Raw genomic sequence first — 14,163 nt, forward strand, 5'->3', positions numbered from 1 at the left:
CTCCTGGCTCCCTCACTTACCACACACAACTTATCCGAGACCCAGTCCCGGGCAAGGGCTCCATCTGGGTCAGTCGCTCCCCCCCCCGATCTCGCCATTAGAGCTATGGACCCCCTTCCCCTCTCCCACTGTCTGATTTCCTCTGTGCCTCTTCGTCTTGGCCTCTGAATATGCAGACCAGGGATTTAGTAAGGGGGAAAAAAAAGATTAAAAAGGAGAGGTGTTTCTTTTCTTTCTTTCTTTTTTTTAAACAGAGTAAAATGATGTCCTTCCTTTAAAAAAAAAAGATAATTAAAAAAGGGAATCGACCAAAAAAAGAGAGAGAACACATCTCGCCAATCTCGCAATTTGCTGCTGTCCACATTTTGAAGTCCTGTGTGGTCTCCTTCCCCCAAATTCCAGGATGCTACAAGTCCTCGACTCCGCAGAGTCCGCGCGCCTGTCTGATCTCCCCTGTCCGCTAGGCCGGCCGCCTCCTCTCATCGCCCCTTGGACTCGCCGTACATGCTGCGCTGCATGGAGACCATCTTCTCCTCGCACGTGATTTTGGTGTCCTTGAGGATGCTGTACCAGACCATGCCAGGCGGCCGGACCTCTTCGCTGCGGCAGAACAAGTAGGGCACGGTGTCGGTCCGGCTCTGGATGTAGGCGCTGCGGAGCAGCGTTGAACAATGGCTGCTCACCTTCTCTAGCCTCCGCAGAATGAGGTGAGCTTTCCTGGAAGGGAAAAGACCACACTTAGACCTGCAGCAATTAAAATTATTATGTATGCGTGGGCAAGACACGAGACCGGAGTCCCAACAGCAACTGCTTTACTTGGGGAGCAGGAACAGAACTAGAACTAGAACCGGAGAACTGAGTAACAAACCCTTGCTTATATGCCCGCTCGGTCGCGCAGGCCACACACCCCCAAGTCTCTGACTGGGCAGCTGCAGCCCTTACAGCCAATAAGGACCCACAAGCGCAGGAGCCTGGAGAAACTCCAAGCTCAACAGAGTTGCAGCTTCTTGCCGCATGCATAATAAAAAAATCTGCTCGGAAAAGGTTATTAGTGGTAATAAGGTTAATTTTAAGTAATATATTTTAATTTGTATTTTGTACAAAGGGATTATTTCATCATGTGATCAGTTTTATTGACAAGGTTTGTATCTTTTCTGGCTAATGCCGTAATAATAAATCTCTCTCTCTCTCTCAGACCGGGCAGAAGACAGTCACAATACAGGCAGCAGCAATAATCATTTTCAAAAAACCTACCAATGTTGCTGTCACTACCCTTTCATAATTGTCGCTGTATGCCATCACGTCGCAACTGACTCATAGGCCATTGATGCATGGCTATGTCCTTACGGTCACCCCGTCAATGATTTCGGGCCTTTGCTTTGATTATGGTGGCATTTTGCGACCGCCGGAGGCAGCTTCGCTCTCCCCACGCGTTTCCCCCACGTTTCCGGGATGCTGGCTAAACACGAATCCAGAAAACGCAGGCAAAAAGCACAGAAACGCACGGGAGAGCGAGGCGACAGCTGCGGCTGCCCTCAGTTATAGGCCTGGTGGAATAGCTCTGTCTTGCAGGCCCTGAGAAACTCTTCAAGGTCCCGCAGGGCCCTGATGTCACCAGGAAGAGCCTTCTACCAGGCTGGGGACAGGGCCAAAAAAGACTTGGCTCTTGTCATGGACAGCCACAGACTCTTAGAGCTGGGGACCACCAGCAAATTATTGTCAGCAGAACGTAATGTCCTTCGGGGGGTATACCAGGAGAGATGGTCCCCAAGGTACGGGGGTCCCAGACTGTGTAAGGCTTTAAAAGTCAAAACCAGCACCTCAAACCTGATCCGATACTCTAGCTGAGCCAGCATGGTGTAGAGGTTAAGAGCATTGGTTTGGAGCGGTGGACTCTGACCTGGAGAACCAGGTTTGATTCCCCACTCCTCGGAGGCTAATCTGGTGAACCAGGTTGATTTCCCCACTCCTACACATGAAGCCTGCTGGGTGACCTTGGGCTAGTCACAGCTCTCTTAGAGCTCTCTCAGCCCCACCTACCTCGCAGAGTGTCAATTGTGGGGAGGGGAAAGAAAGGTGATTGTAAGACAGTTTGATTCTCCCTTAAGTGGTAGAGAAAGCTGGCATATAAAAACCAACTCTTCTTCTTTCAGCTTGGGGCTTTTCTGCAGATCCTGGTAGGAATGTAAATTCCAGCTAATGACATGTCGGGAGCAGAGTCATTAGACGGGCAATTCTAAACAGGATTATTTGATTGGGGAAGCTTTATGACAAGTTAGACATAGCGGGGGAGAGCTGCAGATCCAGGGCTAGGTTCCGAAGGCTACGGGCACAACTAAGACCACTCAAAGGTAAGTCCAACATAACTTTATATTTTCAGAATTTTGATTAAATGATTTTCTTAGTGTGGTATAAATTTTGGCCACAACTCTTAACATTTCAAACATTGTAACAAACAGCTTATGACACATTGGCGTATTTGCATAAGGGCCGAATCTTAACATCAGCCACCCGCTGCTGGCTGAAGTTACCCGCTCCCAGTGGTCCCACTGGGAGCGCTTGGAACAGCAGTGTTTTGGGACCACCTGGGCGTGTGCCGCTTGGTGTTGCCCCTGCTGCTTAGGAAGTGGCCTACTACGCTCCTCACCCCGCCTGATCCTAACGGCCTGCCACTTCCTAGTCCCTTATTGGGACCCAAATTTCGATATAAGGGGGCTCGCAGGCCGCTTTATCCAAAGAGATTCGGCCCAAATGCCTCCTTCCGCTAAAGTTGTGACGTAAGTAAGTTTTTTCAGGGCGTGGTGGGTGGGACGATGTTTAGGCGAAGCTGTTGTTGCCCCTCTCCAGCTCCCTTTTTATGCCTTGGGGGGGGGAGTAAGCCCTCCCAATTCCCCCCTTCCCGCTCTGCCACAGATCTTCCCCCCGACCGGCCGGGACAGTCTCCTGGCCAAGCGGGTTTGGGGGGGCCTTCCCCGCGCCCTCACGCTTCTCAGCCACGTGCAGCCCAATCAGCAGGCCTGCACCTGACCGGAGAGGGTGGGAAGCTGAACGTCCGATGCCCCTCCGCTTGCGTCCGGCCCGGATGCCGCAATCTCGGCTACAGGTAAGTCCTGTAACCTTCTTTTATTGTTTTGATGTGGTTGTGCGCACACACAAGCATCCCTGTGGACGGTGATTCCAAGGAGTGCCACACACATCAGTGAAGGGAGGCAAAAAATAGGTCAGAGCAGAGAGGCGCATGAGCCAGACAGAGGTGGGTTCTTCACTTTCCATGTCTTCCCTGTGCAGAATGCAAACCCCAAATGCTAAACTGTTTGCCTCCACAAAAATCATAGAATCATAGAGTTGGAAGGTACCACCAGGGTCATCTAGTCCAACCCCCTGCACAATGCAGGAAATTCACAACTACCTCCCCCCCACACCCCCAGTGACCCCTACTCCATGCCCAGAAAATGCCCAAGATGCCCTCCCTCTCATGATCAGCCTAAGGTCATAGAATCAGCATTGCTGACAGATGGCCATCTAGCCTCTGCTTAAAAACCTCCAGGGAAGGAGAGCTCACCACCTCCCGAGGAAGCCTGTTCTGCTCTAACAGTTAGAAAGTTCTTCCTAATGTTCAGACGGAAACTCTTTTGATTTAATTTAAATGTGAGTCCCTCCTTCTCAGACTAACAGACATTCAAGTTGAGAGCCGTCCTCCACTCCTTGCGGAGAGACGTGTCCTTTCAGCGGTGCTCTCCGGGCAGTTTTTAGCATGACCGCACAAAGGTTGGAATTATGACACACAGACTTGCCCAGCCCCCTGGATCAGTCAGTCTCGCTGGCCACATCTCGGCCCCTGAGAAATATCCAAGGGTGTGGCTTACGGGAAACAGCCGCCCACTGAATTGGCCAGGGTGGGCCACTGGAAGAAGCAGGAGCAGCTACGTTCGAGAGGGAATCTGGAGGAAGGGTTTTAAAAGAGGAGGAGGGAAACGGGGGCCTTGTGGGGGCTCCCATACGACCAAGCAGAGATGGATTACTGGGAAGATCTGGGCCAAGCTGCCTGCGTGACTCACTTGCGCGGAAAAAAGGTTAATGAAGTAATGTCTAAAGGTTAGACTTATCTTTGGCTGACATCTTCCCTTTAAGGAGGAGGAGATGAAGGGGAGAAAGAGGAAGTGGGAACAGCCATCTCTGTAGAGCAAGCAAAGTGATAAATTGCCAGAGGATGGCTTGAATGGGCCATTTAGGGCCATAAATCAGAGGCAGGGTCCCCTTCCAAAGCTCTCCTTGTGGCCTGCTGGGGCCACCTTTTCAAAACCTGGAGATGAAATCTGACCCCCTCTTTCCAAAAACAACAGGAGAACAATAAAAAGATGGGTGATTCCTTATGTCATTCAAGGGCAGGGTCAGAAAGGGAGTCTGGCGTGGCAATTCTCTCCCCATAAACCTGCAACTGCTTCCTGCTGCTGAGGGTCATCTCCGTTCTCTCCACATTCACCCTGATGGATGACAGCCCTTTTCAAGAAACATGCGATTCAGCCCAAAAGAAAATGCCCACGTAAAAGGTGCTGCTGCAATGCATTCTTTTGGTAATGATGGCTGGGGAACATTATTCTTTTTTATTTATTTATGCTGTTTATAGTCCATCTTTCTCGCTTGGACTCAAGGTGGATTACACAGAGTGAGTCAATACAATTCACGGATGGGACAGTCAATAAATAATGCAATAGGATTTGGGTTGTGGAAACAACCAGAAGTCTAAAAACAGAACTGAAGCAAACCATAAGTATTGACATGACATATTAAATGATGCAAAATAATATTATAGGGTCCTAGTTTCAACAAGCGATACACATTAGTATAGACTACAGTCCTTAATCATTTTTTCTAAGTATCCTTGTGAATCGTTCAGAACAGTGCAAGTCTAGTGCTTGCATAGAAAAGCCCTCTTGAATAGTTGGCAGAAAGCCAGGAGAATGGGAAGCTTCCTGCCCTCCTCAAGCATGCCATTCCACAAGGTGGGAGCTATAAGGGGGGAGAAGAAGAAGAAGAAGAAGAAGAAGAAGAAGAAGAAGAAGAAGAAGAAGAAGAAGAAGAAGAAGAAGAGCTGGTTTTTATATGCCGACTTTCTCTAACACTTAAGGAATAATCGGACTGGCTTACAATCACCTTCCCTTCCCCTCCCCACAACAGACACCCTGTGAGGTAGGTGGGGCTGAAAGAGTGTGACTAGCCCAAGGTCACCCAGCTGGCTTCATGTGTAGGAGTGGGGAAACCAATCCAGTTCACCAGATTAGCCTCCGCCGCTCACGTGGAGGAGTGGGGAATCGAACCCAGTTCTCCAGATCAGAGTCCACTGCTCCAAACCACTGCACTTAACCACTACCATACTGTACATGAACGAGCTGTTGTTGATTTTGCCCATTGGCAGGGTGGCACCTGCTCTGATGAGCATAGGGTCTTGCAGCTATATGAGGGTCCAAAGTCTTGAAGGGCTTTGTATGTGATAGCTAATACCTTTGATGGAGCTCAGTAAGTGATGGGCAGCCAGTGAGGTTTCCGAATGGATTTTGAGGGAAGACCGATGTACAGTGCATTGCAGTAGTCTAGTCTCGATGTTACTGTGGCGTGGATCCAGATGGCCAGATCAGCTATTATCAAGATAAGGGGCCATCTGTTGGGCTACGCTGAGTTGGAAGAAAGCCTTTTTAGCAATTGCATTAGCTTGCTTCTCCAGTAGTAAAGTTGCATCCAGTACAACCCCAAGGCTCTTAACTGAGTCAGCAAGGGTCAGCTGAATTCCATCAAAAGTGGGCAGAGCAAAGTCCTTCAAGATCTCCACCTTCCCAACCAGCATTACCTCTGCTTTCTCAGGGTTTAGTTTCAACTTGTTTACTCTTAGCCAATTTCCCACAGCAGCCAGACAGTTATTCAGGAGCTCTACTATCACCAGAGGAGACCCGTGCCACAGAGTGGTAAGCTGCAGTATTGCAGTCCAAAGCTTTGCTCACGACCTGAGTTCAATCCCAACGGAAGTCGGTTTCAGGTAGCCAGTTCAAGGTTGACTCAGCCTTCCATCCTTCCAAGGTCAGTAAAATGAGTACCCAGCTTGCTGGGGGTAAAGGAAAGCTGACTGGGGAAGGCACTGGCAAACCACCCCATAAACAAAGTCTGCCTAGAAAATGTCGGGATGTGACATCACCCCATGGGTCAAGAATGACCCGGTGCTTGCACAGGGGACCTTTACCTTACCTTTATACTGTCACCAGAGAGTTTGGATAAGGATATATAGAGCTGAGTATCATCTGCATATTGATGACATCCATCCCCACAGCTACAAATGATTTGTCCTGAGATTGAAAAGCATGGGAGATAGGATTGTGCCCTGTGGAATTCCACAGGATAGGTCCCACACTCATGACAACTGGTCTCTCACAGCAACCCTTGAATCTCATCTGTGAGGAATGACTTGAACCAGTTTAGCAAGCATCCTGATGCCTACTTCTGCCTCCAAGCACCTCAATAAGATGGCAGTATCAAAGGCTGCAGATCCATTCAATAAGAGCAACAGAGAGGCTTGGGAGGGCCCGTGTGGTATAGTGGTTAAGAGCAGTGGTTTGGAGCATTCAGGGCCTCTACTATCTGGAGAACCAGATTTGATTCCCCACTCCTCCACATGAACCCAGCTGGGTGACCTTGGGCTAGTTGCAGCTCTCTTAGAGCTCTCTCAGCCTCGCCTACCTCACAGGGAGTCTGTTGTGGGGAGGGGAAGGGGAGGTGATTGTAAACTGTTTTGATTCTTCCTTAAGTGGTAGAGAAAGTCGGCATATAAAAACCAACTCTTCTTCTTCATCTTCTTCACTCAGATGAAGGTCATCAACTAAAGCTAGCAGAGCTGTCTCTGTCCCATAGTCTAGCCCAGGGGTCTCAAAACTGCGGCTCCAGAGCCGCATGCGGCTCTTTGGCCCGTTGAGTGCGGCTCTCTGAACTTGGTTCGGAGCCCCTGGTCTTGCGCCCGCTCGCGCCGGCAGCCGGGCTGCAGAGCCGGCGCACCTGAGAGAGCGAGAGAGCGGGCACGCTGTCTCTCCCCACCCCCTGCCGAGAATGGCCGGGTCCCCCTTTTCCTTGCCCTTAATGGTTGGGACGCTAAAGCCTCCCCTCCCCTCTAGCTGTGCAATTGCTGGGCAGGCGGCTCGGCGGTTCCTGGCTCCCCCCCCCACCTATCAGCTGTTGGGCGGGGCGGGCTTCCTTTGGTAGACCTCCGGCTGAGTCCCATTGGGAGGCCATGTCTACTCACTGGCTTTCTTGGCGGTAGATCTGGACTCCGAGGAGGGGAAAAAGTCCCCCTTCAGAGGCCAGGTCTACCAATTGGCTTCTATGGGCCTCCGGAGGCCAGGTCTACTGCCAAGAAAGCCAATGGGTAGACCTGGCCTCCCAATGGGACTCAGCCGGAGGCCAGGTCTACCAATAGGCTTTTATGGCGGTAGACCAGGCCTCCAGACGAGGACTCTGGACGGGGAGGGGGAAATGGCAGGGATTTACAATTTAATTTTTATCAATAAATAAGATCACTGTTAAGTATGATATCAAGTTTTATTCAGTGTACCTATAGTTTAATTAAGACTTAAAACTTTAATTAAAGTTTATTAAGTTAATAAGCAGTGTACCTACCTATATAGTTTAAGTTTAAGAAATTTGGCTCTCAAAAGAAATCTCAATCGTTGTATTGTTGATATTTGGCTCTTTTGACTAATGAGTTTGCCGACCCCTGGTCTAGCCTGAAGCCAGACTGAAAAGGGCCTAGAGCAGATGAGTTATCCAAGAAGACCTGGAGTTGGTCTGCTTCTGTTCTCTCAATCACTTTGCCAAAAAAGGGCATATTAGAGGCCGGGTGATAACTGGCCACATCATTTTTCTGTAGGAATTGTTTTTCAAGTAGCTGACTGTTAACGCCTTTTTGAGTGGCTGAGGGAAGGTGCTGTGAGTTAGTGACCAATTTATAATCATTACTAAGGGTTTGTTGATGTGATCCTTACATGATTTTAGCTGCAAGGATAGGCAAGGATTCAGACTGAAAGTAATGGCCTTCACTGATCTCAGGATCTTGTCAACATCCAACATGGCAACTGGGTAGGGTTGCCAACCTTCAGGTGGTCTGAATTCAAAACCGGAGCACAAAAAAAAAAGCCCTAAAAGAGGCGACTAGAATACAATGTTGCTGTTTAGAAAAATATATATTGGGAGGTAAAACCTCACAAACACAACCGCAGTTGAAAAAAGGAATTACAAACTGGTCTAATATAGACACAATACAAAGGCGCACTAGGCATTACAATGAAGTTAACATAGGCGTAAAACGCTCAAATCATATCAAGTCTATACATATAAATTGCAACAATCAAGCAACGGAATCAAGACACTGTGCAATGGGCTTCCAGTATAATTCCCATTTCATGTAGAATTTTTTCAAGCTTCTAGTCCTTCCGTATGCCAAAGATTCATTCATAGGATAAAGGAGTGTACCTTCCTAGTGTGCATGGACGGCTGGATTAGACGTCTAAATGAAATTATTAGATTTCTACATGAAATGGGAATTATACCGGAAGCCCATTGCACAGTGTCTTGATTCCGTTGCTTGATTGTTGCAATTTATATGTATGGACTTGATATGATTTGAGCGTTTTACGCCTATGTTTACTTCATTGTAACGCCTAGTGAGCCTTTGTATTGTAATTCCTTTTTTCAACTGCGGTCTATATTAGACAGTTTGTAATTCCTTTTTTCAACTGCGGTTGTGTTTGTGAGGTTTTACCTCCCAATATATATTTTTCTAAACAGCAATATTGTATTCTAGTAGCCTCATTTAGGGTTTATTTTTTCTTGTGCTCTGGTTTTGAATTCAGAACTCCTGTTTAGCACTTGTAGCCTTCATTTGAATACAACCATCAGGTGGTGGCTGGAGAGCTCCTGCTATTACAGCTGATCTCCAACTGACAGTGATCAGTTTCCCTGGAGAAAATGGCCGCTTTGGCAAGTGGACTCTATGGCATTGAAGTCCCTCCCCTCTCCAAAGCTTGCTCTCCTGAGGTCCACCCCCAAAATCTCCAGGTATTTCCAGCCCAGAGCTGGCAACCCAGAACTGGGGCAAAATGACCCATGAATAGACCAGGTGGTGTATTAGTCCTATCTACTGATGTGGCTATCTTACAACTGACATCCAGGTCAGATTTTGGTGTCGGCAGTCGCTGAGCTACTTGGGACAATTGGAATGGTTGTGAGCTAGCTGATGCTATAATAGCAGAGTAGTAACATTGCTGCTGTCACCGCTGCTTCGTAGGTCTTCCAACGGGCTCTACAGAGGGTTCTATCAGATTAGGTACAGGTTCACAGCCAGTGTTGTTCTAGACGTCTCCCAGCCCATACTGTGTCACCCAGTTCCATAGTAAACTGGAGGCTGGTGGCCACAGGGACAGGAGTGGTTGCAGAGGGGAAACTTGTTGAAAGCTTCAGGGAGCTTCACATTCCACACTACCACTGAAGTCTCAGCTGAGCATGTGTTTGGAATCCTAAAACCCCCTAGAGTGTTCTGGAATCCAGTAGGATTCATGAGCATCCATTGGTGGACCATTTTAACCAGACTCCCTCTCATGTAGGGGAATGAAATTAGATAAACTCAAGAGGAAGACCCAACAAGGGATGGATTGACTCAATAAAGGAAGCCATAGCCTTCAATATGCAAGATCTGAGCAAGGCTGTCAAAGATAGGACATTTTGGAGGACTTTCATTCATAGGGTCGCCATGAGTCGGAAGCGACTTGATGGCACTTAATACACACACACACACACACACACACACACACACACAAGGTTAGATGGTGGACCAATGGAATGGGATTAGATAAACCACTGGTATAAGGTTAGATGGTGGACCAATGGATTTACCTTGGCTTTAAGCAGGCAGTGGTCAGACCATGCTTCAGGTTGAATCTCTAACCCTGAAACCACCCCTTAGTTGCTCAGTGCAATAAATAAATAAATCCAGTGTGTGACCTCTTTCATGTGTTGGACCCAACACAATTTGGTAGAGACCCAAGTCAGACAAAGAGACTATAGATTCCTGGGCTGGTCCTGGTGGAGGTACCCTTGGCATAGATATTGAAGTCCCTCAGACCTATCAGTCTAGGAGTTTCCAATACCACATCCAACAATACCTGTGCTAACTTGTGATGTGTGCCCACTGGGGATCCAGGCGGCTGGTAGACAAGAAGAATGGCTAATCTGAGTTTAGTCCCTAGGATCATACAGTCAACACCAGTAGTAGTTTGCACTGGAAGTCTATGGAAGTTGAAGGACTCACAAAGTTGTGGAGAGTTGGTGGAGGACAGCATGAGCAGAGGGTGTTAGTTGGGAGAGACAAACCACGTCGTTTCCTCCCAGCCATATTTCTGTTAAGCAAGCCGGGTCAATTTCTTCTTCCAGCAACATCTCCTAGAGGAGGGCAGTTTTGTGCTTCACTGATCTTGTGTTGCACAATATTAGTGTAGACATGGAGGGGAAAGGGGTCTTGGTATCATCAGCTCTTGCGATGCTACCTCATTCCACTCATCCATCATCCAACTTCAAATCGTTGTTCCACAATCTAACCTCACACTACTGGAACATCATCTAACCTCATACCAGGGGTTTATCTAATCTCATTCCACTAGTCCACCATCTAACTTCATTCAATTGGTCCATCTAACCTCAAACCACTGGTCCATCATCTAACTTCATACTAGGAGTTTATCTAATCTCACTCCACTGGGCCACCATCTAACCTCATACCGGGGGTTTATCTATCTTCATTCCACTGGTCCATCATCTAACCTTATACTGGTGGTTTATCTAGCCCAGTGCAGTGAGTATCTCTCAGCCTTGCTACCCTTCATTTAAAATTGTTGACACCAATGACTGAACTTCCTTTGTCCCTCTCTAGAGCACACAGACCAATCACAGCTGACAGCTGGCTGTTATGTTTTTGGTGAGCCTTGCAAACACAAGCATTGTATAGCTTCTTGCACTGTATTTATTTAGCAACTTTATAGGCCGCTTCTCTGAACACCTGCTTGAGGCAGTTCACTAAGTCAAAAAACAAGATACAACAAAATCATAAAAAACAACAACGAAGGAACAATCAACACTAAAACCTTGTAAAAAGGCAAAAACAAACAAACCAACCACAAGATAGAGGCAAAAAAAGCACCAAACATCAACACCCTAAGTACTAAAGAAGAGCCCTGCTGGATCATGGTAGCGGTCCATCTAGTCCAGCGTCCTGTTTCCTACAGTGGCCAACCAGTTCTTCTAAAAGTATATCCCTATATCAGTCTTCAGACTAGTAGCAGAACATAAGAACAGATAAAAATGATGAAACCTCATCAGTGTAAAAGTGTAAAAGCATGGGTAAAAATAAGTGTTTTGGCCTGGCATTTAAAGGAAGTAAAGCAGCTGCCGGGTGAGCCTCAAGCGGGCGGGCATTCCAAAGGTGAGGTTCCATCACAGAAAAAGCCCTGTTTCTGGTTGTTATGCACCTTCCTTATGATGCCAGAGGTAGAGAGAGTAGGACATCTGGGCCCAAGTCATGTGGTCCTGTGGCTGTTTTGGCCCTTGAAAAGGCACATGTGGGGGAAAGAAAAGCCCCTCAGCTCGCCATGCTGTGTCACTTTAAAATGGCGGCGATGTTCTGGTGGCTGATGCGAGGACTCCATCACATCTAGTTTGGCCCTGTGTCACTGACCAGCACTTGCTGTTTCCTTAACAGTACTTTTAAACTTGCTGTTTCCATCATACAAAATAGCCGGTGGCTGAGGAAATCTTCCCAGTGGCCTTTTATGCATGGCTGTTTCCCTCACAGTCACCCCTCCGACGGGTCTCTGTTTCGATTGTGCAGAGGTCAGAGGTTGCCTCGCTCTCCCCCTGCGTTTCCCCTTGTTTTGCCTGCATTTTCAGTAGGGTTGCCACCGGCGGGAGGTTTTGGGGGCAGAGCCTGAGGAGGGCGGGGTTTGGGGAAGGGAGGAACTTCAATGCTAGGTTTGCCAACCTCCAGGTACTAGCTGGTGATCTCCTGCTATTACAACTGATCTCCAGCCGATAGAGATCAGTTCCCCTGGAGAAAATGGCCGCCTTGGCCATTGGACTCTATGACATTGAAGTCCCTTCCCCTCCCCAAACCCCGCCCTCCTCAGGCTCCACCCCCAAAATCTCCCACCGGTGGCAAAGAGGGACCTGGCAACCCTATTCAATGCCATAGAGCCCAGTTGCCAACGCGTCCATTTTCTCCAGGGGATCTGATCTCTATTGCCTGGAGATCAGTTGTAATAGCAGGAGATCTCCAGCTAGCACCTGGAGGTTGGCAACCCTAGTTTCCAGGGACCTGTTCTACCTCGAATTTGAAAACGTGGGGAAACGCAGGGCAATCCCTGATGGTCGGAAGCGGCATGCATAATCAGAACAAAGGCCCAAGATCGTCAAAGGGGTGACCATGAGGGAAACAGCCATGCATAAAAGGCCAGTGAGTCCCTGCTGTGGAGCAGAACTGAATTGCCCCGTGTTATATTTTTGCTAATGTAGCGATTCAGTTTGTTTGCTACAGGGGGAATGAATAAAAGGGTAAGATTCTTGCCGGGGTTTCTCACTTGTTTGATTGCGGCCAAGGGACGCTTATCGGGTTGATACTGAAGGAGGTGCAGAGATGGCAGACTCATAAGCAAAGCCACGGAGAAGCTCAGCCTGTTCCCGTCTCCTTAATGTGAACCGTCTGCTTGGGACAGCTGACAGGCTCCGCATCCTCTTGCAAGCAGCTGTTCGCGGCAACCTGCGACTTCCCCCAAAACTGGCCTCCGGAGGCCTCTGGCGTGATATGTTTATTGTGCAGATGCAACAGCCTCCCCTCCCCTCTTGTCACAAAGTTTTACAACGTGAACGTTTACTGCTGGTCGGTGGATCCTATGATAAACATTTCAAGGGGGGTGGTGGAATAAACGACTCCCTGAGAATGCCAACAGCCTGTCAATTAAAATCTCATTAAGAAGCATCCCCTGGAAAAGTCTGGGCTCGCTTGCTTTCTCCTTTCTCCAAGGCCTCGGGAACTGACGGGGCTCTTGGAGAAATGAAGCAGGCGAGTGGAACTTGGCTCACAGGGAGGAGGCCGAAACGTTTCGGAAAAGTGCCCCGGGGGCATACGAGATGCCACCCAGCAGCCAGAAGTCCTCCTCCAGTAGTGGGAAGAGGGCAGCAGGCGGTCCTGACCACACCTCTTTTAGGAAAGGGTGCACAGGCCTCATCTTGCAGCGACTAAACATAAGAACATAAGAAAGGCCATGATGGATCAGATCTAGGTCCATCAAGTCCAGCAGTCTGTTCACACAGTGGCCAACCAGGTGCCTCTAGGAAGCCCAGAAACAAGACGACTGAAGCAGCATTATCCTGCCTGTGTTTCAATGCACCTAATATATACGGTTGCCAGGTCCTTCTTTGCCACCGGCGGGAGATTTTGGGGGCAGAACCTGAGGAAGGCGGGGTTTGGGGAGGGGAGGGACTTCAATGCCATAGACTTCAATTGCCAAAGCGGCCATTTTTCTCCAGGTGATCTGATCTTTATCGGCTGGAGATCAGTTGAATTAGCAGGAGATCTCCTGCTACTAACCGGCAGTTGGCAACCCTACTAATATAATAGGCATGCTCATCTGATCCTGGAGGGAATAGGTATGCATCATGACTAGTATTCTTTTTGACTAGCAGCCATGAATAAGCCCTATCCTCCATTAACATGTCCATCCCCCTCTTAAAGCCTTCCAAGTTGGCAGCCATCACACATCCTGGGGCAGGAAGTCCACAATCCAAAGGCCTTTGCATTCTCTGGCAGTGCAGCTTGGCTCACTCGCTAAAGCCAGACCGTAAGATAAAAGAAGGGAGGAGGACTACTCAATGATGAAAATTCTGGGCGAAAAGTCAAACCAAGGAAGTCAAATTGTTGGTAGCTTAGGCTTGTCTATGCAGACTGGCGGCACCAGCTCAGGCAGAGAAAGGCCTTCTACAATTTCCGTTGGAGATGTCCGAGACTGAACTGGGGACCTTCAGCATGCAAAACAGGTGGTTGCCCCCTGTGACCCACATCACAGAGCACTCAGGCTGGATCTG

General features: G+C 48.5%; 1 protein-coding gene across 1 annotated transcript in view; it reads right to left on the reverse strand.

The window, feature by feature from the left end:
* Positions 1-297: 297 nt before the first annotated feature.
* The window catches only part of ASTN2 (astrotactin 2), a 783,945-nt gene continuing 770,079 nt past the window's right edge, over positions 298-14,163 (reverse strand). Inside the window, exon 24 of the mRNA XM_056860152.1 lies at positions 298-717. Within this exon, the coding sequence (XP_056716130.1) occupies positions 480-717 (238 nt within the window). The 3' untranslated portion in view covers positions 298-479. The remainder of the gene's footprint in view (positions 718-14,163) is intronic.

Source organism: Euleptes europaea, chromosome 14 (assembly GCF_029931775.1).
Source record: "Euleptes europaea isolate rEulEur1 chromosome 14, rEulEur1.hap1, whole genome shotgun sequence".
Taxonomy (NCBI): Eukaryota; Metazoa; Chordata; class Lepidosauria; order Squamata; family Sphaerodactylidae; genus Euleptes; species Euleptes europaea.